Below are 26,491 nucleotides of genomic sequence, written 5' to 3'. Positions count from 1 at the left end.
GTGGTAAAGGCTACACCAACACACTTTGCAGCAAGTGCAATGTCCACCTCTGCTTCTCTGAGGACAAGAACTGCCTTTGGGACTATCATAACTGAATATGGCTGTGAACATAGCTTAATCACATAAATGCCAAAGTTTTCATTCAGTTCATCATGTTTTGTAAATACAATCTAAACATATTTTTTTTATAATAAATTATTTTTCATAAAAATATGACTTGTCCATTTATTAATATTGTGTGATTATTAGTGTATACATATTCTACTAATATAATCATTACACCCTGCAAATGAACCCTTAGATGTTCTCTACATTTATTCAGAAAGTGAGTAAAATCACTGAAATTCTGCTACCCAACGTTGCAATATTACAACATTCCCCTAAAAACTTAATAAAATGTCGAAAATGTAAAAAAAAAAACATTTATTTCTGCATTAGAGGCCTCCTACAACAACATTTATAAGGTGGAAAATTTTCTTACAGGTTTTTTTCTATATTTGGGTCTTTCAGGGTTAAAGAAACCTTTTCATCTGATCTGACAATTAAAAGTTATTTTCACTACTGCAACGTAATGAAGTCAGATTGATTCAGTCATAAAAAATAGATTACATTAAGCAAGGTAAAAAAAAGCAATAAAAATACAATCACTGAGAAATTGAGAAAAAATGTAACGTTATTAAACATTTATTAAACAATATTAAACGTTACCATATAATGACATGGTAGCCCAAAACAGAATAAGACTTTTTAAAGAAGTGTTACATTTAAATTTATGCATTTGGCAGACACTTTTCAAAATTACATTGATTCCAAAATATACATATACTAGACCGGAAAATTAAAACAAATTAAACTTTTGATTTTTTAAACCAATATACTGTGTATGAACCTGAGCAAAGGCCACCCAAAATTGTCAGAAAGTTTAACATTGATGTTTAACTTGATTAATGGGTCAACCACCTGAATAGTGAGAGTAAAAAAGAAATGTTTATCCCAATGTGTGTGATGTATCTCTGGTTCCTCAAAGGAAGCTGTTAAATCTGACACAGAGACACTGCAGAATTATTGTAAAAACCAAACCCAGCATAGAGGGGTTCAGTAAATGTGGTGTTGATTGTGTGTAAGTGTGTTAGTGTGTGTGAGTCAGAGACGCTGTAAAAGGACAGAATGCCGGCCGACCAGTCCAGATACACTCCTACTCTATTAGGTAAAGATGAAGAGGGAGGAATCTTTGTGCTGTTAGCCTTATTATTGTGCCAGGAAGAGTAAGTCGTATCACAACAGTAAAGATTCCATGACCTTTCATTCAGTCCAAACCGACAGTCAATCCCACCTTTCCGGTTGATTCTTTTATATGTCACTGCTATATGACCCCATCCTCTCAATTCAACCTCCCAGTAACAGCGTCCAGTCAGACTCTCTCCACACAAAACCTGTTCATAGTTCTCAAATCTGTCTGGATGATCAGGATATGGCTGATGATCTTTCACACATGTTGCCTTTCTGTTCTCCTCAGACAGTATGAGATGAGTGTTTGCTGTGTTTGGATCCAGTGTGAGATCACAGGTATCTGAACACAAGAAGAGAGATCACATCATCTATGAGAGAGGTTCTCAGCTCTGACTCTCGGGATCCATTTTCCTGCTGAGTTTACCTTCAACCTTGATTAAACTCACCTACCTATAACTTTAAAGTGATCCTGAAGACCTTAATTAGTGTTGGAGCTAAGCTCTGCAGGAAAGTGGATCTTGAGGCCCAGAGTTGAGAACCCCTGATCTATAACATATTTAAATGTGTGTGTGTGTGTGTGTGTGTGTGTGTGTGTGTGTGTGTGTGTGTGTGTGTGTGTGTGTGTGTGTGTGTGTGTGTGTGTGTGTGTGTGTGTGTGTGTGTGTGTGTGTGTGTGTGTGTGTGTGTGTGTGTGTGTGTGTGCATGTGTGGTTGGGCTTACATTTTCTCAGTCCTGATGTAATCCTGAAATGTCCTCCATGATCCAAACTGAATAGACAAAAACATCAAATAAATAAAACAAATCTGTAATGAGCAATGCACCATCTGCATCTATCACACAAAATTGTCAACAAGTCTAATTCACGTGGATGTGAGAACATTTGCTAGTTGCTAAATTGCCTGTGTTTCATATATGAGATGAGGACGTCTTGCACATCCAGTGCAAGTAGGCTTTAAATATTTAATTTTATCTAACATAACTTTGTTTATGCTTTTTATTGAAGATAACTTTTTGAAGGATATTGGTTTACGTGTGACCTTTTTGAGCACTTGACTTAACTGAGACTTTTGAGAGTCTGCTGTGTCGACTGTTGTGGGAATTATTGCGATATTGAGATGTTCATTTCTATTTTGACTATAAAATAAAACAAACAAATAAAGCTCTCCTTACACCTCAACTGTTTCTTGTTTTTTCACAGTTTCTTGTCTCTTAACCCTTTGACACGTACAATCACACCCGTGTGATCAATCTAGGCTGGTCCCTGGAGCGTACGATCACACTGCTGTGATTAGAACTCTCAGTGATCAACTGCCAAATTCAAAATGTCAAATCTGCTTTAGCGCGCTGACTGGCGCTGAGCCAAAGACTGAGTGCATGAGAGACTGACTGAGCTCGGTGTCTTTTAATGTTTATTTTAGGTTTCAAACACTTCAAATTACATTACACAACCACAAAAATATCAGCAAAAACTAAATACAGTTTGCAATTGCATACTAATATTTAAATAACAGCAAGATATCAGTGTTGTAAGCATATAATGGCCCGTGATAACATTACCGATCAAATAACACAATAATTTTCTACCCTTTGACGTGTACGATCAGTTTAGCCTGTTCCCTCACGTAATGTCACATATCAGGAGAAGTGGGTGATCTTGTGCTGTAAATCCAGCAGGCTTCAGCTCCCTGGTGCTGTTGTAAACACATAATGGCGGCGCCCCGCCCACAGCTCGTGATAACTTACCGATCAACTAACATACACTGCAAAAAATGCTCTTCTTATTTAGTATTTTTTTCTTGTTTCCAGTTCAAATATCTAAAAACTCTTAAATCAGGGTGCATTTACTAGATAAGTAAAATGACGAGATATTTTTTCTTGTTTCCTGAGGAAAAATATAAAAATGAAGTGAGTTTTTGCTTAAAATGAGCAAAATTATCTGCCAATGGGGTGAGAAAAATAATCTTATTTCTGTTTGGGACAGAAACAAGAATTAAATCAGAAACAAGATTATTTTTCTCACCCCATTGGCAGATCATTTTGCTTGTTTTAAGCAAAAACTCACTTCATTTTGATTTTATTTTTAAGAAAACAAGTAAAACTATTTATGTCATTTTACTTATCTAGTAAAAGCATCTTGATTTAGGAATTGATATTTAGACTAGAAACAAGACAAAATTACTAAGTAAGAAGAGCATTTTTTTGCAGTGTACATATTTTTAATAAGTATATAAACCATAAGGAGTTCACTTGCATGCATTTAATTTAGTTAACAAGTTTGAAAATATTTTGTATAAAAATAAAACATTTGAACAGTCATGCATTGCAAGCATTCTTTCCCGCTGTCAAGTCACTGTTGACGTCACTCTTACCTCACACTCGCGTTGGTACCAACTTTAGACACAATTTTAATAAAATTTACTAGTTTTTAAAAACTTCAGAGAAAATGGCAGACAATTTATTTAAAAGAAGACAACTGACAAGTGAGGAAATTGAGGAGATTTTTTTTTATATTTATGTGGAGGAAACAAACCGCTATGCCTCTGACTTGAAAGAAAAAGAAGTGAGGGGAAAAATGGTTAAATGGGTTCCAACAAATATCCCTGAAATGTACACATTTTTAGTGGCAGTTCTCCTAATGGGGGTGATCAAAAAACCATCACTTCGGGATTACTGGAGCACAGACCCCATGCTCTTGACACCATTTTTCGGGTCTTTGTTCTCACAGGACTGCTTTCTTCTGCTCCTCCGCTGTCTTCACTTCGCAAACAATGCAAAAGCAGTTTTCAATGACCCTCTGAAAAAAATCTGAAATATTTTTACTGCTCTCACCTCCTCCTTTGGTCGCATTTTTGTGTCATTCTGGCACAAACATGACATCATGACTTTGCGTAAACATACACGCCACTTTCTAAAGCCAAATGGCGTGTTATCTGTACGCATTGAGCTATCCGCGTGTATGTGTACGCCGTGTGATTCTGCGTGTATGTGTACGCCAAAACAAACCGTCATCTCCGCGTGTATGTCTACGGCGTGTGATTCTGCGTGTATGTGTACGTCGTGTGATTCTGCGTGTATGTGTACGGCGTGTGATTCTGCGTGTATGTGTACGGCGTGTGATTCTGCGTGTATGTGTACGCCGAAACGAACCGTCATCTCCGCGTGTATGTCTACGCCGTGTGATTCCGCGTGTATGAGTACGCCGAAACAAACCGTCATCTCCGCGTGTATGTCTACGGCGTGTGATTCTGTGTGTATGTGTACGTGTGTGATTCTGCGTTTATGTGTACGGCGTGTGATTCTGCGTGTATGTCTACGGCGTGTGATTCCGCGTGTATGAGTACGCCGAAACAAACCGTCATCTCCGCGTGTATGTCTACGGCGTGTGATTCTGCGTGTATGTGTACGCCGTGTGATTCTGCGTGTATGTGAACGGCGTGTGATTCTGCGTGTATGTGTATGCCGAAACGAACCGTCATCCACGTGTATGTCTACGGCTTGTGATTCCGCGTGTATGTGTACGCCGAAACAAACCGTCATCTCCGCGTGTATGTCTACGGCGTGTGATTCTGCGTGTATGTGTACGGCGTGTGATTCTGCGCGTATGTGTACGGCGTGTGATTCTGCGTGTATGTGTACGCCGAAACGAACCGTCATCTCCGCGTGTATGTCTACGCCGTGTGATTCTGCGTGTATGTGTACGCTGTGTGATTCTGTGTGTATGTGTACGGCGTGTGATTCTGCGTGTATGTGTACGGCGTGTGATTCTACGTGTATGTGTACGCCGAAACAAACCGTCATCTCCGCGTGTATGTCTACGCCGTGTGATTCCGCGTGTATGTGTACGGCGTGTGATTCTGTGTGTATGTGTACGCCGAAACGAACCGTCATCTCCACGTGTATGTCTACGCCGTGTGATTCCGCGTGTATGTGTACGCTGAAACAAACCGCCATCTCCGCGTGTATGTCTACGCCGTGTGATTCTGCATGTGTATGTGTACGGCGTGTGATTCTGCGTGTATGTGTACGCCGAAACAAACCGTCATCTCCGCTTGTATGTCTACTGCGTGTGATTCTGCGTTCATGTGTACGCCGTGTGATTCTGCGTGTATGTGTACGGGGTGTGATTCTGCGTGTATGTGTACGGCGTGTGATTCTGCGTGTATGTGTACACCGAAACGAACCGTCATCTCCGCGTCTATGTCTACGCCGTGTGATTCTGCGTGTATGTGTACAGCGTGTGATTCTGCGTGTATGTGTACGGCGTGTGATTCTGCGTGTATGTGTACACCGAAACGAACCGTCATCTCCGCGTGTATGTCTACGCCGTGTGATTCTGCGTGTATGTGTACGGCGTGTGATTCTGCGTGTATGTGTACGCCGTGTGATTCTGCGTGTATGTGTACGCCGAAACAAACCGTCATCTCCGCGTGTATGTCTACGGCGTGTGATTCTGCGTGTATGTGTACGGCGTGTGATTCTGCGTGTATGTGTACGGGGTGTGATTCTGCATGTATGTGTACACCGAAACGAACCGTCATCTCCGCGTGTATGTCTACGCCGTGTGATTCTGCGTACGGCGTGTGATTCTGCGTGTATGTGTACGGCGTGTGATTCTGTGTGTATGTGTACATCGAAACGAACCGTCATCTCCGCGTGTATGTCTACGGCGTGTGATTCTGCGTGTATGTGTACGGCGTGTGATTCTGCGTGTATGTGTACGGCGTGTGATTCTGCATGTATGTGTACACCGAAACGAACCGTCATCTCCGCGTGTATGTCTACGCCGTGTGATTCTGCGTACGGCGTGTGATTCTGCGTGTATGTGTACGGCGTGTGATTCTGTGTGTATGTGTACATCGAAACGAACCGTCATCTCCGCGTGTATGTCTACGCCGTGTGATTCTGCGTGTATGTGTACGGCGTGTGATTCTGCATGTATGTGTACACCGAAACGAACCGTCATCTCCGCGTGTATGTCTACGCCGTGTGATTCTGCGTACGGCGTGTGATTCTGCGTGTATGTGTACGGCGTGTGATTCTGCGTGTATTTGTACGGCGTGTGATTCTGCGTGTATTTGTACGGCGTGTGATTCTGCGTGTATGTGTATGGCGTGTGATTCTGCATGTATGTGTACACCAAAACGAACCGTCATCTCCGCGTCTATGTCTACGCCGTGTGATTCTGCGTACGGCGTGTGATTCTGCGTGTATGTGTACGGCGTGTGATTCTGCGTGTATTTGTACGGCGTGTGATTCTGCGTGTATGTGTACGGCGTGTGATTCTGCATGTATGTGTACACCGAAACGAACCGTCATCTCCGCGTGTATGTCTACGCCGTGTGATTCTGCGTACGGCGTGTGATTCTGCGTGTATGTGTACGGCGTGTGATTCTGCGTGTATGTGTACATCGAAACGAACCGTCATCTCCGCGTGTATGTCTACGCCGTGTGATTCTGCGTGTATGTGTACGGCGTGTGATTCTGCGTGTATGTGTACGGCGTGTGATTCTGCGTGTATGTGTACGCCGAAACGAACCGTCATCTCCGCGTGTATGTCTACGGCGTGTGATTCTGCCTGTACGGCGTGTGATTCTGCGTGTATGTGTACGGCGTGTGATTCTGTGTGTATGTGTACGCCGAAATGAACCAACATCTCTGCGTGTATGTCTACGCCGTGTGATTCCGTGTGTATGTGTACGCCGAAACAAACCGTCATCTCCGCGTATATGTCTACGCCGTGTGATTCTGCATGTGTATGTGTACGGCGTGTGATTCTGCGTGTATGTGTACGTGTGTGATTCTGCGTGTATGTGTACGGCGAAACGAACCGTCATCCGCGTGTATGTCTACGGCGTGTGATTGTGCGTGTATGTGTACGGCGTGTGATTCTGCGTGTATGTGTACGCCGTGTGATTCTGCGTGTATGTGTACGGCGTGTGATTCTGCGTGCATGTGTACTCTGAAACAAACCGTCATCTCCGCGTGTATGTCTACACAGTAAAATCCCCAGTGTTAAATTAACACTGCTCAGAGCACATATGGTCTCACTCTACAGAGTGTTAAAGTAACACTGAATCAGTGTTAAAGTTAATGAGATAATTAAGAAATGAATTAAGTGATGATTGACCATTAGTGATGACACCTGATGATAATGAGCAAAATCACTGAAGAAAAGAGAAAAAAGAAAAACACAAAAACTACAACTGACTATTAAAAAGACATTAAATATCTGAAGATCTCAACAGAGGAGGATTAAACAACTCCACAAACAGCATTACCAGCTTCACACATTACTAACCAGATTTACTTGATTTCTGTCAGACGTCTACTGAAGCTCTTATTGAGGTTTAGATGTTGATGTTTTATTGAAAATAAAAGTTGTTTGAAGTTACCATCATGGTGATTAGTGTTTGCTTTAGTTGAGCTCTTGGCCCTTGACTTGTTAACATAAATTTTTCTGTTGTTGCTGTAACTGTTTGTTACGGTGAGAACGGCAAGAGAATCTTGATACTTGTTGTTTATGATACAATTGTTATCATCATATAATGGCCTTATTTGCTGATTTTCTGAGAGTCATTGATTATAGTAGCCTTGTGACTCTAGCGCAGAAGATCCAGCAATGTTTTCATCTGATAAAATAAACGATTATCAAAAAATATTTACATAAGTTTTGTACTGCGGTTTAATAACACATCACACAATAAGCACTTCTAACTCCTGCGAGTTTTACTCACACATATACATCAAGAATCTGCCTATGAATCTCAACAATGGTGACATGCCGCAATATTCTGGGTGCATCACGCAAAACTCATCTATGGCTCCCAGAATGCATTGTGGCATGAAGCATGTCACCATTGTTGAGATTCATAGGCAGATTCTTGTTGTCTGTGTGTGAGTTAATATTGCAGGAGTTAGAAGTGTTTAGTGTACAATCAATTTCAAAACGTGTCCATCTTTTCTGATTAAAACCATGATGGATCTTTTCTAGAATCACCATATAAAAAAGTTAATAGTATATTGCTCATACTCAGTCATAAAATTGATGAATTAAATCACTATACAATGATCATATTTTCATCATCGAGCAGCCGACAGCATCTGATTGTGTTTACTCTTGCTTTTCTTGCCATAACAAACTCAGTTACAGCAGCCAGAGAAACACTAATGTTAAAAAGTCATCAAACTGCCCAACTAAAGAAAACACTGATCACCATGATGGTCAAATTAAAAACTAACAATTTTCACAACAAAATCAAACAAAAAATCTTTTAATTCTCAATAAGAGACGTCTGACAGAAATAAAGTCAGTCTGGTTAGTAATGTGTGAAGCTGGTAATGCTGTTTGTGGAGTTGTTTAATCCTCCTCTGCTGAGATCTTCAGAGATTTAATGTCTTTTTTATAGTCAGTCGTAGTTCTTCTGTTTTTCTTTTTCTCTTTCCTTCAGTGATTCTACTCATTATCATCAGGTGTTCATCACTAATGGTCAATCATCACTTAATTAATCTCTCAATTATGTCATTAACTTTAACACTGATTCAGTGTTACTTTAACACTCTGTAGAGTGGGACCATATGTGCTCTGAGCAGTGTTAATTTAACACTGGGGATTTTACTGTGTACGCCGTGTGATTCTGCGTGTATGTGTACGGCGTGTGATTCTGCGTGTATGTGTATGGCGTGTGATTCCGCGTGTATGTGTACGGCGTGTGATTCCACGTGTATGTGTACGGCGTGTGATTCCGCGTGTATGTGTATGGTGTGTATGTGTACGGCGTGTGATTCCGCGTGTATGTGTAGGCCGTGTGATTCCGCATGAATGTAAATGGATTTATAAAATGTATTGAAAATGTAAAGATGCAGAATGTTTCTTGTGATGGGTAGGTTTAGGGGCAGGGGCAGTGTAGGGGAATAGAATGAAACGGCGTTGAAAAACACGCTAAAAAGCGATTATGCGTTTTGATAGCACGCCAAAATGGCATAGCGAATTGGCGTGTCATACATATGCTATTTCATGAGATCAGTCTGCATACAGGGATCTGTGTGTTGATGAATCTCTCATGAAGTGGAAAGGCAGGCTAGCATTGGCTTGGGATTTCTGGGTCTGTTGTAATGACACTACTGGCACCTTACCTCAGAAAGGGTCATGTCCTTTATGTGGATAACTGGTACAGTAGTCCCACACTTTTCCAGCACCTCTTGTCTTTTGGCACTGGAGCTTGTGGGACTGTGCGTGCAAACCGGAAAGGGATGCCAACATTCACCTGTAAAATGACAAAGGGTGAGGTGGAATTCAAGGAAAATGGATCACAGTTGGCAGTCAAATGGCATGATAAGAGAGATGTCCATGTCCTTACCACAGTCCACCCAACTGGTATGGCAGCCACAGGGAAGCTGGATCACATCACTGGGCAAGCAAAGATGAAGCCAGTCTGTGTGCTGGAGTACAACAAAAAGATGGGGGCATAAACATATGTATATAGTTTGTTTTAAAGATTTTTTTTACCATAGTATATTTATTGTTTTGGTTATAATACTATTTTGATTGTTGTTCATTGTATTTATATTTATAATTTGTTTTGTATTTTTTTAGAAAGTGTATATATGTATAATAGTTTAAACAAAAAAACATTTAGCTTAAATAAAACATGAATGAAATGTGTACATTTAGCAATTTCTTTTTAACAAATGACATACGTTTGAATAATGCTAAACTTATACAACACATTTCTCACTAGCAAAGCAGAGAAAAGGTACATGGTATTTGACATCATGTAAATTAATATATATATATATATATATATATATATATATATATATATATATATATATATATATATATATATATATATATATATATATATATATATATATATATATATACACAGCAAAATCCCCAGTGTTAAATTAACACTCCTCAGTGTACATATGTGTCCACACTACAGGGTGTTAAAAGTAACACTTAAGAAGTGTTAAAGTTAATGAGATAATTAAGTGATTAATTAAGTGATGATTGACCATTAGTGATGAGAAACACAAGAACTACAACTGACTTCAGCCACAGCTTTAGATGAAATCAACTGAAGATAAAAGAAGACATTAAATCTCTGAAGATCTCAGCAGAGGAGGATTAAACAACTCCACAAACAGCATTACCAGCTTCACACATTACTAACCAGACTGACTTTATTTCTGTCAGACGACTACAGAAGCGAGAATTACTTTTTTGTTGATTTTGTGTTGAAACTTTTGTAATGTCACCATCATGGTGATCAGTGTTTTCTTTAGTTGGGCAGTTTGATGACTTTTTAATGTTAGTGTTTTTCTGGCTGCTGTAACTGAGTTTTTCTATGGCAAGAAAAGCACAATCAGATACTATCGGCTGCTCGGTGATAAGAATATGATCATTGTATATTGATTATAATCACTGATCTTATAGCCGAGTCTGAGCAATATACTATTAACTTTGTTATTACTGTGATTCCAGGAAAGATCCAGATTGGTTTTAAACAGTAAAGCTGAATAGGTTTTAAAGCAGATTGAACACTAATCACTTCTAACTCCTGCGAGAGTAACTCACACACAGACATCAAGAATCTGCCTATGAATCTCAACAATGGTGACATGCTTCATGCCACAATGCATTCTGGGAGCCATGGATGAGTTTTGCATGATGCACCCAGAATGCATTGCGGCATGAAGCCTGTCACCATTGTTGAGATTCATAGGCTGATTCTTGATGTCTGTGTGTGAGTTCATCTTGCAGGAGTCAGAAGTGCTTATTGTGTGATGTGTTATCAAACCGGAAAAGAAGACTGCACACATACTAAACGTTGAACATTTTATTTGATAAAAACACTGCTGGATCTTCTACTGTAGAGTTACAATGCTACTATAATCAATGACTCTCAGGAGATCAGCAAATAAAGCCACCATATGATGATAACAACTGCATCACCAACAACAAGCCAACATCATCTGTCATCAACTTGTCATCATCAATTTTCTCTAGCTGTTCTCACTGTAACAAACAGCTACAGCAGGCAGAGAGAAAAAATGCAGACAAGTCAAGGGTCAAGAGCCCAACTAAAGCAACACTGATCACCATAATGGTGGCATCAAACAAAACTATTATTTTCAATAAATCATCAACATCTAAACCTCAATAAGAGCTTCTGTAGACGTCTGACAGAAATAAAGTCAGTCTGGTTAGTAATGTGTGAAGCTGGTAATGCTGTTTGTGGAGTTGTTTAATCCTCCTCTGCTGAGATCTTCAGAGATTTAACGTCTTCTTTTATCTTCAGTTGATTTCATCTAAAGCTGTGGCTGAAGTCAGTTGTAGTTCTTGTGTTTCTCATCACTAATGGTCAATCATAACTTAATTAATCACTTAATTATCTCATTAACTTTAACACTTCTTAAGTGTTACTTTTAACACCCTGTAGTGTGGACACATATGTACACTGAGTAGTGTTAATTTAACACTGGGGATTTTGCTGTGTATATATATATATATATATATATATATATATATATATATATATATATATATATATATATATATATATATATATATATATATGCGCATGCAAGCTAATAGTAAGTGAGGCGTGACCACTTTTCTCTGCTTTACTAGTCAGATATAAAACTCAGTAACAATATTAAAACTAAAACATAAATACTATATAATTTATTCCTGTTACTTTTCAAGTCATCTGAACCCTAATAACTTTACCGAATGCACGGAGCATATTTGCAATGTGCAAAACGACAAACATGACATTTGAACGTCCACATTATTGAGGACTGTTCGTTTTACAAGATAATTTTTTAAACATCTTTATTCATATTTATTGCATGCTTGTAAATAATTATATGTGCTCCAAATAAGGAAAAAAAAAACTAAAATATACTCACCAATTGTCACGCGGATGTTGTGAGGGAGAAATGCCGTGTGCAGGCGAAATTCAAAGCAGTGGGAAAAATAAAGCAACATAAACATGTCAACCATAGTGTGTACACGCTAACAAATAATGTGAGAGGTTTTGAATGAAAAAATAAAGCAAAACATTCAGAGTGCTCACCTGCACGCGGTCATCCACCATGAGCGCCATTGTGATTGCGAAAACTCACGTGTCAAGGTTGATGTGTGTTACCATGGAAATTAGAACGCTTGTCATGGCATAATAACGGTCGCATTAAAAAAACCTCACACCAGGCTGCCAGTCTGAATATTTAGAACGTACGTGCGAAAGGGTTAAATGTAGAGGACTAGTGCATCCTTGAGCCTACATTCAGTAAGAGTAAAATAAATAAGTACTATTCAAATATTAAAGACTTCTACTCAAGTGGTATTGAAAATGGCAATTTGTAACTTGTAATGGAGTCATTTTTCGCTGTAAGGTATATCTACTTTTAGTCAAGTATGTTTTTTAGGTACTCTTTACACCTCTGTGAATAATGTTATAACCCATACAAAATAAAAAAATAATAAAGGAATTTCTTAAACTAGTCCATTAGAGTGAACGTGATTTCACCAAGTACAGCATGTTTCTGGATCAACATCTTTGTTAATCCTGGAACAATAATCCAAACAATCTGATTTGAGAGACAAGTTAACAGATTATGTTATGTTTAGGCTTAAAACTAGGTTTCTACATCAGTGTTATTCACCTATCATTTCTGAGTCAAAATCTTTCCACATACTTGAGTATCTCCAGTTCATAATTTGGATCCTTCAGTTTATCCTTCAGCTTCACTCGTGATTGTCCTGGGTGATTGTAGCTCATATCCAGCTCTGTCAGGTGTGAGGGGTTTAAACTCAGAGCTGAAGACACATAACCACAGCCTTCTTCTGTCACCATACAGCCTGAAACCCTAAAGACACAAACAAACAATAAACAGCAATCATTTTAAAGTATGTAACACAAAATATTAAATTATCAAACCATTGATCACAAACCTCAGTATCTCCAGCTGGCAGTTTGGGCTCTTCAGTCCATCAGAGAGCAGCTTAGCTCCTGGATCTTGAATGTCATTGTTACTCAGATCCAGCTCTTTCAGGACACAGTTTGAGGATTTCAGAGCTGATGAAACAATTTCACAATCCTGTGCAGTGAGATTACAGCCAGCAAGACTGAAATAGAACAGAACATATCACAGAATATACAGAAATGCACAACTGGCATTTCAATATCAGCTTCATTCTTGTGAAAGAAGTCACATTACATAAGTCATGACATTATTAAAAATAAGCAAAAAATATATAAATGAATTACTTTGGACTACAACACTCACAGAGCTTTCCTGCAGTTGATCACAGCTGGTATCAGTCTTCTTCTACCCTCATCTGATGTGTTGTATTTCTTGAGATCCAGCTCATCCAGCACCTCTGACATCTGAAGCATGTAGGCAATTGTTGAGCAGTGAGCAGGAGAGAGTTTCTCCTCTGAGTGTTTGTCTGATTTCACAAACTCCTGCATCTCTCTGGACAGACTCTGATCTTTCACTTCAAGCAGACAGAGGAACAAATTGATGGATCTTTCAGTGGAGAGTCCATGTCCATCTTTGATCTTGTCTTTAATGTACTGTGTAGTTCTCCTGATGCTTTCTGAGCTGTTCTCTGTGTGTGTCAGTAGATCCTGTAAGAGTCTCTGATTGGTCTCCAGTGAGATGCCCAGCAGGAACCGCAGGAACAGATCCAGATGTCCATTCTCACTCTCAAGGGCTTTATTGACTATTTCCCTATGCAGATTATAGACTAGATCGAAAAACTGCAAAGTGTCAACATTTCTCATTACATAATGGAAAAACAAATAAAAAGCAGCGAGAAACTCCTGAATGCTTAGATGAATGAAGCTGTAGACTTTCCTCTGATGAATCACAGATTCCTCCTTAAAGATCTCAGTGCAAATCCCAGAATACACTGAGGCGTGAGTGACGTCTATGCCACTCTCAATCAGGTCCTCCTCATAGAACATCACATTGCCCTTCATCAGCTGTTTGAAAGCCACTTCAGCAAGTTTCACAATCGCTTCTCTATTGGACTGCAGGAGTTTCTCTGGATCTCTCTCTTCATACTTATGATTCCTCATGTTGATCTGAATCAGCAGGAAGTGGATGTACATTTCAGTCAGAGTTTGAGGGATTTCTGCACTCAGATCTTCTTTCAGGAGCTTTTGAAGCACAGTGGATGAGATCCAGCAGAAGACGGGTATGTGGCACATGATGTGGAGGCTTCTTGCTCTTCTGATGTGTGAGATGATTCTGCTGGCTTGATGCTCGTCACTGATTCTCTTCCTGAAATATTCCTCCTTCTGAGGCTCATTGAATCCCTGAATCTCTGTCAGACGGATGATGTATTTGGAGGGGATCTGATTGGCTGCTGCTGGTCTGGAGGTGATCCAGATGAGAGCCGAGGGAAGCAGCTCTCCTTTCATGAGGTTTGACATCAACACACCCACTGATGAAGTCTCAGTCACATCAGTAACTTTCTGAGTTTCTGAAAATATCATTGTCATTCTACTTTCATCCAGACCATCAAAGATGAACACAACTTTACACTCCTCATAAATCTTTGAGTCCAGATTTTGAAGTTCAGGATGAAAGTCCAGCAGAAGTCTGTGAAGACTGTACTGATGATCTCTGATCAAGTTCAGCTCTCGAAATGGAAGCACAAACATGAAATCTACATCCTGATTGGCTTTTCCCTCTGCCCAGTCCAGAATGAACTTCTGCACAGAGACGGTTTTTCCAATTCCAGCGATACCTTTAGTAAGAACAGTCTTGATCTGCTCTTTATCCTCACATCCTGGTTCAGGTGAGGCTTTAAAGATGTCATTGCAGTAGATTGGAGTGTCTTGTGAGTGTTGTGTTCTGGCTGTTTTCTCCATCTGTAAAACCTCATGTTCTTCATTCACTCCTTCTCTCTCTCCCTCTATGATGTAGAGCTGTGTGTAGATCCTGTTCAGGAGTGTTTCATTCTCTTGGAGTTTGTTTCCTTCAAATAATCTTTCATACTTTTTCTTCATGCTTGTTTTGTGCTGGTCTTTGACTCTCTGCAGGTCTCCTGTCTCCAGTGTGTGTGTCTGCAGGACTGCTTCAGTTTCATTCTGTCTAATGTTAGTCTGATAGTGGGATGTAGAGGACGGCACAGACCAGATCAGCTTATGTGTCTCTCCCCTGCTAAAACTGAAAGGAAAGCTGACCATTAAAGAACATCAGAAATATATTGATTACCATATATGATATATATTTTGCACCTCTCTTCATGTTTTGCATTTGTTTCATACTTAAATATTGGATTTTATGTAGTGATAGGTTTTTAGTTTTTCCATTGAGAAATAATATAATATTATATAATCTGAGATACACAACAATAAATTAGCAAGTTAATGTTTATACTAACAAAAGGTCAGAGGTCACTGGTCCATCACTGAATTCAATGGGTCCTTCCATGGATCTGTTACTCTTCAGAGACACACCACTGGGTTCTGGAGACTCTGATCTCTGTCTCTTCCTCCTGCTGATGCTGACAAAAGACAAATAAACAAACAAATAAAACAGAATTTTAGAGAACTAGATATACTACCCACTGAGCAAAGTGATGTCCAAAAGACGTCTTTTCAATGTCTTTGCCCCTAGAGGCGTACGTTGAAAAGACGTCCACTGAGGAGCCAGAATGAAAGTTTTTATGACGTCTGTTTTTGACGTGTTCTGCACGTCCGATATAGACGTTCATGGAACCTCAAGGTTAAAAACTAGTTCAAATTGTGGACATATTTTCCATTTGTAATTGCAAAGCAACTCACAGACAGTGTGTGTTTGTCCAGAAATCATGAAAATAAAAGAAACTTAGCTCACACCTTTAGACACTTTAGACAACTTGGCATCTGTAATTCACAGATCTTTGGATCGTGAGAGAATCGTGGGATTCAATCCAGGATCTTCTTGCTGTGAGGAGACAGTGTTTCCCACTGAGACACTGGTGCTGCCCTTAATCACAGACATAAGACACACTTTGACTATTTCTGTCAGACGTCTACAGAAGCTCTTACTGAGAATTAACAGAGCTTTAGATGTTGATATTTTTGTTTCATTTGAAATCACCATTGTGGTGAAAAGCGTTTTCTTTAGTTGGGCTCTTGGTCCCTGTTATAACGTTAGCTCTTATTTGGTTTCTGTAACTGTGTGTGTGTGAAACACTATAGTTGTGGCTGAGAAAGCAAAGACAAAGCAACATTAGGTGTTGTCAACTCCTTGTTGATGACTAAATCATCAGATGGCGAGCATCTGATGTTGTGTTTTAAGTTTTGTGTTCTTTTTTGGCAAATAGTCATTTATTATATCCACTATAAGCTTGTGACTCTCCTGTATTGGCACCAGTAGCAATAAAATGATACTTTGTCCTGAATGATACATTAAATAAAAGTTGGTTTGCAGTATGTGCACACAACGTTTTGAGCAAATATTTCACATAGTCACACACAGACATCAAGATTTTGCATATGATTCACAACAACGGTGACAATCAAAACAAAAAATGCTTCATGCTGCAATGCATGATGGGTAGCTTCATAGTACAAAACTCATGCTTGATTGTCACCGTTGTTGTGAATCATATGCAAAATCTTGATGTCTGTGTGTGACTGTGAAATATTTGCTCAAAACATTTTGTGCACATGCTTTTTATCATCCTTCAAGATAAATTATAATTTTGATGCTATTGGTGCATTTACTTGTTTATAGCGGTTATAATAAATGACTGTTTGCCAAAAAAACACACAAAAAACAAAAAAAACATCAGATGGTCACGGTCCAAAAGTTTCATCATCAACAAGGAGCTGACAACACCTGATGTCACTTTATGTTTGCTTTTTCAGCCACAACTATTGTGTTCCTCACACACACAGTAACAGCAACCAAAGAAAAGCTAACATTAAAAACAGGGACCAAGAGCCCAACTAAAGTAAACGCTTCCCACCACAATGGTGACTTCAAATGAAACATAAATATCAACATCTAAAGCTCTGTTAATTCTCAGTAAGAGCTACTGTAGATGTCTGACAGAAATAGTCAAAGTGTGTCTTATGTCTGTGATTAAGGCAGTGATGTATAGTAACGAAGTAGAACTACTTCACTACTGTACTTAAGTACTAAAAGGCAGTATCTGTACTTTACTAGAGTATTATTTTTTTCTCCTACTTCCACTTTTACTTCAGTACATATTTTCGATGAGTTTAATACTTTTACTCCGCTATTTTTTGTATGTGCTGCATCGTTACTCGTTACAATTATAAAAATGTTACGAATCATTCCATCCAAACCCACATTACCGCGCATGAGAGAGAGAGCACGCGCGCGAGAGTGCGAGAGAGACAGAGCGCGAGAGAGAGAGAGCGCGAGAGAGAGAGCCCCGCGAGCGCGAGAGCCCCGCGAGCGCGCATTCACTGTCTTTAAAACAACACGAGCGTCTTGCGCTCAAATTGCTCTCTATTTGTTTACATAGTTAATGTGCACTGTGAAGTAACATATACAAACAATGAACAGTTGTATTTTTATTAACTAAGATTAACAAAGATTAATAAATACAGTAACAAATGTATTGATCATGGTTAGTTCATGTTAGTTATTAGTCTAATACATTAACTAATGTAATGTTAACAAATCAACATTTTTCAATCAAACAAATCAAACCATATTGTAAAGTGTTACAAACAAATCATTTACTCAGAACACCTCTTGAAATGAGAATATAAGTGTGCTTACCCCATTTTTTTTTTTAGTAAGAGTGGTTATAGTAAGATTTAATCTTAATGAACTACACAGCAAAATCCCCAGTGTTAAATTAACACTCCTCAGTGTACATATGTGTCCACACTACAGGGTGTTAAAAGTAACACTTAAGAAGTGTTAAAGTTAATGAGATAATTAAGTGATTAATTAAGTTATGATTGACCATTAGTGATGAGAAACACAAGAACTACAACTGACTTCAGTCACAGCTTTAGATGAAATCAACTGAAGATAAAAGAAGACATTAAATCTCTGAAGATCTCAGCAGAGGAGGATTAAACAACTCCACAAACAGCATTACCAGCTTCACACATTATTAACCAGACTGACTTTATTTCTGTCAGACAACTACAGAAGCTCTTATTGAGAATTACATTTTTTGTTGAAACTTTTTTAATGTCACCATCATGGTGATCAGTGTTTTCTTTAGTTGGGCAGTTTGATGACATTTTAATGTTAGTGTTTCTCTGGCTGCTGTAACTGAGTTTACTATGGCAAGAAAAGCAAGAGTAAACACAATCAGATGCTCTCGGCTGCTCAGTGATAAGAATATGATCATTGTATAGTGATTTAAATCACTGATTAACTTTGTTTTTACTGTGATTCCAGGAAAGATCCAGATTGGTTTTAATCAGTAGAGCTGAATAGGTTTTAAAGCAGATTCTACACTAATCACTTCTAACTCCTGCGAGATTAACTCACACACTGACATCAAGAATCAGCCTATGAATCTCATGAGTTTTGCATGATGCACCCAGAATGCATTGCGGCATTAAGCATGTCACCATTGTTGAGATTCATAGGCTGATTCTTGATGTCTGTGTGTGAGTAAATCTCGCAGGAGTTAGAAGTGCTTATTGTGTGATGTGTTATTAAACCGGAAAACAAGACTTATGTACATGTTTTAAACATTGATCAGTTTATCTGATGAAAACACTGTTGGATCTCCTGCTGTAGAGTCACAAGGCTACTATAATCCATGACTCTCAGGAGATCAGCAAATAAGGCACCATATGATGATAACAACTGCATCACCAACAACAAGCCAACATCATCTGTCATCAACTTGTCATCATCAATTTTCTCTTGCTGTTCTCACTGTAACAAACAGCTACAGCAGGCAGAGAGAAAAAAAATGCTGACAAGTCAAGGGTGAAGAGCCCAACTAAAGTAACACTGATCACCATAATGGTGGCGTCAAACAAAACTATTATTTTCAATAAATCATCAACATCTAAACCTCAGTAAGAGCTTCTGTAGACATCTGACAGAAATAAAGTCAGTCTGGTTAATAATGTGTGAAGCTGGTAATGCTGTTTGTGGAGTTGTTTAATCCTCCTCTGCTGAGATCTTCAGAGATTTAATGTCTTATTTTATCTTCAGTTGATTTCATCTAAAGCTGTGACTGAAGTCAGTTGTAGTTCTTGTGTTTCTCATCACTAATGGTCAATCATAACTTAATTAATCACTTAATTATCTCATTAACTTTAACACTTCTTAAGTGTTACTTTTAACACCCTGTAGTGTGGACACATATGTACACTGAGGAGTGTTAATTTAACACTGGGGATTTTGCTGTGTACCAACATTGTGATTGTCCTTTAGCTTAATCATTTGAAATAATAAAAACAATATGATGTTCAAACTTTTGACTGCTTTCTTTAATAACTACATAACACAATACTTGTACTTTTACTTTCAGTACTTGAGTAGTACATTTTAAAATAAACTACTTGCAATACTTAAGTACAAAAAATGTTGAATACTTTAGTACTTCTACTTAAGTGTGGTGCTTAAAGAGCACTTCAATTTCTACTCAAGTCACTTTTTTGATAAGGAACTTGTACTTTTACTCCAGTATGTGTCTCTAGTACTTTATACATCTCTGGATAAAGGGCAGCACCAGTGTCTCAGTGGGAAACACTGTCTCCTCACAGCAAGAAGATCCTGGATTGAATCCCACGATTCTCTCACGATCCAAAGATGTGTGAATTACAGATGATACGTTTTCTAAAGTGTCTAAAGGTGTGAGCTAAGTTTCTTTTATTTTCATGATTTCTGGACAAACACACACTGTCTGTGAGTAGCTTTGCAATTACAAATGGAAAATATGTCCACAATTTGAACTAGTTTTTAACCTTGAGGTTCCATGAACGTCTATATCGGACGTGCAGAACACGTCAAAAACAGACGTCATAAAAACTTTCATTCTGGCTCCTCAGTGGAAATCTTTTCAACGTACGCCTCTGGGGCAAAGACAGTGAAAAGACATCTTTTGGACATAACTTTGCTCAGTGGGTATATATGCACCATATATTTATATTTACATGTATTCATGTGGCACATGCATTTCATCCAAAGTATATATATATATATATATATACAGTTTAGGAAAATAAGTATTTGAACACCCTGCTATTTTGCAAGTTCTCCCAGTTGGAAATCATGGAGGGGTCTGAAATTGTCATCGTAGGTGCATGTCCACTGTGAGACACATAATCTAAAAAAAAAAAAAAAAAAACAGAAATCACAATGTATGATTTTTTAATTATTTATTTGTATGATACAGCTGCAAATACGTATTTGAACACCTGTCTATCAGCTAGAATTCTGACCCTCAAAGACCTGTTAGTCTGCCTTTAAAATGTCCACCTCCACTTAATTTATTATCCTAAATTAGATGCACCTGTTTGAGGTTGTTATCTGCATAAAGACACCTGTCCACCCCATACAATCAGTAAAAATCCAACTACTATCATGGCCAAGACCAAAGAGCAGTCCAAAGACACTAGAGACAAAATTGTACACCTCCACAAGGCTGGAAAGGGCTACGGGGAAATTGCCAAGCAGCTTGGTGAAAAAAGGTCCACTGTTGGAGCAATCATTAGAAAATGGAAGAAGCTAAACATGACTGTCAATCTCCCTCGGACTGGGGCTCCATGCAAGATCTCACCTCGTGGGGTCTCAATGATCCTAAGAAAGGTAAGAAATCAGCCCACAACTGCACGCGAGGAGCTGGTCAATGACCTGAAAAGAGCTGGGACCACCGTTTCCAAGGCTACTGTTGGTAATACACTAAGACCATGGTTTGAAATAATGCATGGCACGGAAGGTTCCCCTGCTTAAACCAACACGTCCAAGCCAGTCTTAAGTTTGCCAATGACCATTTGGATGATCCAGAGGAGTCATGGGAGAAAGTCATGTGGTCAGATGAGACCAAAATATAACTTTTTGGTCAAAATTCCACTAAACGTGTTTGGAGGAAGAAGAATGATGAGTACCATCCCAAGAACACCATCCCTACTGTGAAGCATGGGGGTGGTAGCATCATGCTGTGGGAGTGTTTTTCTGCACATGGGACAGGGCGACTGCACTGTATTAAGGAGAGGATGACCGGGGCCATGTATTGCGAGATTTTGGGGAACAACCTCCTTCCCTCAGTTAGAGCATTGAAGATGGGTCGAGGCTGGGTCTTCCAACATGACAATGACCCGAAGCACACAGCCAGGATAACCAAGGAGTGGCTCTGTAAGAAGCATATCAAGGTTCTGGCGTGGCCTAGCCAGTCTCCAGACCTAAACCCAATAGAGAATCTTTGGAGGGAGCTCAAACTCCGTGTTTCTCAGCGACAGGCCAGAAACCTGACTGATCTAGAGAAGATCTGTGTGGAGGAGTGGGCCAAAATCCCTCCTGCAGTGTGTGCAAACCTGGTGAAAAACTACAGGAAATGTTTGACCTCTGTAATTGCAAACAAAGGCTACTGTACCAAATATTAACATTGATTTTCTCAGGTGTTCAAATACATATTTGCAGCTGTATCATACAAATAAATAGTTAAAAAAGCATACATTGTGATTTCTGGAATTTTCTTTTTTAGATTATGTCTCTCACAGTGGACATGCACCTACGATGACAATTTCAGACCCCTCCATGATTTCTAAGTGGGAGAACTTAAAAAATAGCAGGGTGTTCAAATACTTATTTTCCTCACTGTATATATATATATATATATATATATATATATATATATATATATATTACTAGAAAGAGAGAGAGCTAGAGGTTTAAGATAAATTCTTTAGACACTTCTTGAAAATTGCTAGCGATTCAGCTGTTTGGAAAAGTTGTGAAGATCATTCTAAAGGTGAGGAACAGTGACAGGTAAAGTTCAGGAAAGTCATTTTGTGCTTCTCTGTGATGGTACAGTATCACCACTCACCAATGGCAGGCTTCTGGTATACACTGTGAATAAAAGTATCTGTCAATGCTAAAATGGCCAGTGCCTTACCTAGGGTCAAAGGTCACTGTCCCATCACTGGATGCAGAGGGGAGATTCCTCATGGATTTATCACTCCTCATTGACACACAGCTTGATCCAGGAGATGGAGAACTCTTTTTAGAGGCAGTGTCTTTATCTTCTCTCTCAGTGTGGAGACTCATTTTTGTGTTTTCTTACTCTCCTTTGCCAACAACATACAAAAATCCCTGTGTTTCCTGAGATCATGGTCCGGTGTCGTCTAGGGGTGTAACGAGACACTTAGCTCACAAGATAAGACGAGATTGGGTTCACGAGAATGAGACAAGACGGTATTTTTGCACAGTATTTGTAAATAACTTCAATGACAAAATTCATGACTTGAAAAATGGTCTGCAGGTATATTTTGAATGTTTTAACTAATTATCTTGTTAAGACCTCTTCACCTTTCTGAAGATTAGACTCTAGAGGGCTGCATTGGGTTTTGGCAAATCTTGCGGGAGCAGGTGGTTTTACTTTTGCTGTGGGTGGGAGGTCAGAAAATTTAGCGAGAGACCCTTGGGGAACGGTGGGATTTGGCGTGTACAACCCCAAATCAGAAAAAGTTGGGACAGTATGGAAAACGCAAATAAAAAAAAGAAGTGATTTCTAAATTTACTTTGACTTGTATTTCATTGCAGACAATATGAACACAAAATATTTCATGTTTTGTCTGGTCAACTTCATGTCATTTGTAAATATGCATCCTTTCCTGTCATTCAGACCTGCAACACATTTAAAAAAAAGTTGGGACAGGAGCAATTTGGGCTAGTAATGAGGTAAAATGTTTAAATAATGATGTGATTTGAAACAGGTGATGTCAACAGGTGATTGTAATTATGATTTGGTACAAAATCAGCCTCCAAGAAAGGTCTAATCCTTTAGGAGCAAAGATGGGCCGAGGATCGCCAGTATGCCAACAATTACGTGAGAAAATTATTGAAATGTTTAAAAACAATGTTCCTCAAAGAAAGATAGGAAGAGATTTGGATATTTCACATTCAACAGTGCATAACATAATTAAAAGATTCAAGGAATCTGGAGGAATTTCAGTGTGTAAAGGACAAGGGCGCAAGCCTAAGCTGAACAACCGTGATCTCCGATCCCTCAGGCGGCACTGCACCAAGAATCGTCATTCATCTATAAGCGATATCACCACATGGGTGGACCATAAAACTTAATTCATATCCAGCACCATTTATTGTACAAGCTATGATTTTGTTCTTGTTTCCAGAGTATTATTTGCGGCTCCATTTGAAAACGGCATATCAAAAACAGGAGAGAACATTAGAAACTTGCTGTTCCAGAAATTCCATGCATTTGTAATAGACATGTCACTGCTTGTTGGCCATGTTGTGTTTGTGAATGATCGCAGAGCCAATGTAGTTGGGTGTTGGCCAAGACACCCGAGCTGTCTGAACTGTGGACCAGTGCAAAAAAACTGGTAAAATATTTCAAACATTCAGGACTGCAGAACAGCTTGAAGACATCCCTCAAACAATCCATCGAGACCACGTGGAATTTAAATCACGATATGCTAGATTCAATAATGCAACAGAGATCTCCACATTGTTGATGGTCAATAACCAGTGTGACAAAATTGCACTGATGAATGAAAACAGTTTGAAAACAGTCATTACGTTTCTCAAGTTATTTAAAGAAGCTACTGACAACCTCGAGTCCGGAAACTCCTCTCCAAGCACATCACTCGCGCTGCCATGGTCCGTCAGACTCCTTGAACACTGCCAAGCAGCATCCCTTGAGCCTGTACTATCCGAAGTTACCAGTGTGTGTGCCTCACGTCTAGAAGAACTGATGGACACTAGTGACACATCAGCAAATCCCCTCCACATTATCTACAGGATTGCAACGTTCCTGACTCCCAAAATGCGATTGCTACGGATGTTGTGCCCAGAAGCAAGAGATGACGTGATCAGAGGTGTGTAATATGAATGAATAGTTAAAATAGACTATATTGTTTTGAATATTATGTTATTTAATTCTTGCCATATGAGATAGCTACTTATTTTTCACTCATGTACTGTTCTGAAAACTGGTAAATTTAAAGGATTTGTTGTTGAGTGAGGGGAAATTAAATAGCGCTATAGTGTTTAATGTTTTTAAATGTTTTGTTTTATTTACAATAGTTTAATATACATATAAATGAAGGTAATTGTTTCAATCACACGTGGACATCACACATGGACCCTGTTGTAAGATGATTTCTGCGCTCGTTTCTACGTTAGATTGATAAATGTAAAGTACATAATTAAAGTACTCTCTCAATATTCAAAGTGCAAACAAAGAGCAGAGCTAAGGATGTTTACAACTACACAGTCCAGCCTATAGCTTTGATATTGGGAGACAGGATATTGTATGGAGCCTAATTTGCGTGCATCAGGGACCTCGTGTTTACTTTCCATGCCTTTTTCAATCATACACTCTTTTTTTAGTTGTTTAAGTTGTTTACTTTGATTCAAAAACATATTAATTGCAGCCCTACGTTGTCTTTGATGGAAAAGAGCAGGCAATTAACTTGCATAGAATCCTGCTGTTCATAAAGCAAGATTGATTTGATGTTGTTTTTATGTTGATTGAATGTTACATAAGGGGTTTCACGAGTTCACACGTACATCAAATTAAATGGAGTAAAGATTATGCGTATTTGGCGTGCTGTCCGTGTGTATTATGGATTGTGTTGACGTCTAATGAGTTTATTAAATCAAAGTGAGGAGATGGGGTGGTGGAGGGATGCTAAAAATAAAAACGGTCAACGAAAGAAGGTAAATATGCTGTATATATACGCACCTCTTATCGTTGATTAAATCGATTGGCTTGATATGCTCCACATGTGTTTAATTAGGTTTAATTATCTGAGGGTGCTCCACTTGGGTTTGATTAGGTTACATTATCTGGCGTGCTCCATTGTTTAGATAGGTTTAATTATCTGGACGTGCTCCTCCCGAAATTAGTTACTAAAACTTCACTTAATTAAAGTTGGAAAAAAAACATTGATTTTATGTCCATCTTGACCTATTTCTAAAATCAATGTTACATTTCAACATGATTCATTTTGGCTAATGCATTAACATTGATTAAGTTTAGTGTTGAACTGCTGTTTGGGTAGTTTTTAAACTTAATTTACAGCTGTTTTGTAGTGCTTTTTGTTCTGTAATACTGGTATGATAAATTGGTGCAGTATTTAGCACTGCTTTTGCAATGAGTGTCAAATTCACTTGAACATAGTTGACATGGCAAGCGCATATCATTGTCTCAATCTACTCGTGTTTGTGCAATCACTGATTCATTTATATGGTTTCAAATGTGATCATATACAAACCAAATTAATAACACTGCTTCTAATGAGTTCTTTTTAACGATAATGCATATGTTAATCAAAATGTCTTACCTTCAAACTCACATTTAGCCTATTTTGTTTGCAGCACATGAAAAATATCCATAAAAAATACACAATGTATTTGTTTTGAATGAGTATATAGAACCAACTATTATATATAATAAGTATTAAATAAGTATTATAGGCTAGGTTAAAGGTTAAAACGAGATTGCAGGATAATAATATATTTTTTGTCAATGATTCCACCATTTTGGTTAGTTTATACTGTCAAAATATTAAATGATTTGTGTTTTAAATCCAATGTAAACAGCTTAAATCTAAATAGCAGCTCATTTTGATATCACTATATGGTTGCATGAAGAATACTGAACTTACCTAAAAATATGCAGCCGTTTAAACACCCAGAGTTAACAAAGCCTCGGAATGGCGTCTCTTCTCTTCCTCCTCTTTTACTTTTTTTTCTACCTGGTTAAGGTGTGTCTTGTTCCCTTTCAAAAGCTCCACTCAATGCTGCATGCTAATGCATATGGGAATGTCTTTGACATGACCAGCTGTTGAAAATAGTGTGAAAAAACGTCAATGAAATTGACCCGGAGGTATTTATAGCCACGGCCGGTGACGTCATAGGCGCACCTGCTGCACGAGGCTATAAATAGATGAGCTTCAGCTGGAGCCATCAGGTCTTTTTGTTTTCAGACCAACTCTGTGTTATGGTGTGTTACAAAGTCTCTGAAAAAATATCTCTCTCTTTCAAGACTCAACTCGAGATCTTTGTAAGGAGTTAGTTTTCAACTGGCAGTGTGCAGATGTATCT

General features: G+C 38.7%; 1 protein-coding gene across 3 annotated transcripts; it reads right to left on the bottom strand.

Annotated features, from left to right (window-relative positions):
- Positions 1 to 206: 206 nt before the first annotated feature.
- Positions 207 to 26,144, bottom strand: LOC307124381 (NLR family CARD domain-containing protein 3-like). 3 transcript variants are annotated; one of them, XR_013816258.1, is made up of 10 exons: positions 26,053 to 26,144; positions 22,314 to 22,542; positions 15,639 to 15,761; positions 13,529 to 15,421; positions 13,194 to 13,367; positions 12,149 to 13,108; positions 9,589 to 9,670; positions 9,365 to 9,495; positions 1,952 to 1,998; positions 408 to 1,570 (listed from the first exon to the last, which is right to left on the bottom strand). XR_013816258.1 is itself a non-coding variant. In XM_079813539.1 (8 exons), the coding sequence occupies exons 2-8, from the start codon at positions 22,463 to 22,465 to the stop codon at positions 1,035 to 1,037; spliced, it is 3,096 nt and encodes a 1,031-aa protein (XP_079669665.1). In that variant the 5' UTR covers positions 22,466 to 22,542; positions 26,053 to 26,144; the 3' UTR covers positions 207 to 1,034. The 3 variants fall into 3 exon arrangements, 1 of the variants encoding a protein (XP_079669665.1); XR_013816259.1 differs by having other exon boundaries at positions 411 to 1,570; positions 9,589 to 9,663; positions 12,316 to 13,108; XM_079813539.1 differs by lacking the exons at positions 9,365 to 9,495; positions 9,589 to 9,670 and having other exon boundaries at positions 207 to 1,570; positions 12,938 to 13,108.
- Positions 26,145 to 26,491: the final 347 nt, after the last annotated feature.

The sequence above is a fragment of the Gobio gobio genome (assembly GCF_949357685.1).
Source record: "Gobio gobio genome assembly, chromosome: 3".
Lineage (NCBI taxonomy): Eukaryota > Metazoa > Chordata > Actinopteri > Cypriniformes > Gobionidae > Gobio > Gobio gobio.
Note: the sequence above shows the minus strand (reverse complement) of the source record. Positions and strands in the feature narration are given on the sequence as shown.

Bases quoted from the DNA above. Each gene is read 5' to 3' on its own strand.
- LOC307124381 (XM_079813539.1), bottom strand. From the start codon at position 22,465: ATGAGTCTCCACACTGAGAGAGAAGATAAAGACACTGCCTCTAAAAAG. The intron at 15,762-22,313 runs GTAAGGCACTGG...GTCTTTTGTCAG, and splicing joins ACAGTGACCTTTGACCCTAG to CATCAGCAGGAGGAAGAGAC. The intron at 1,571-1,951 runs GTAAGCCCAACC...TCTTGTGTTCAG, and splicing joins TACATCAGGACTGAGAAAAT to ATACCTGTGATCTCACACTG.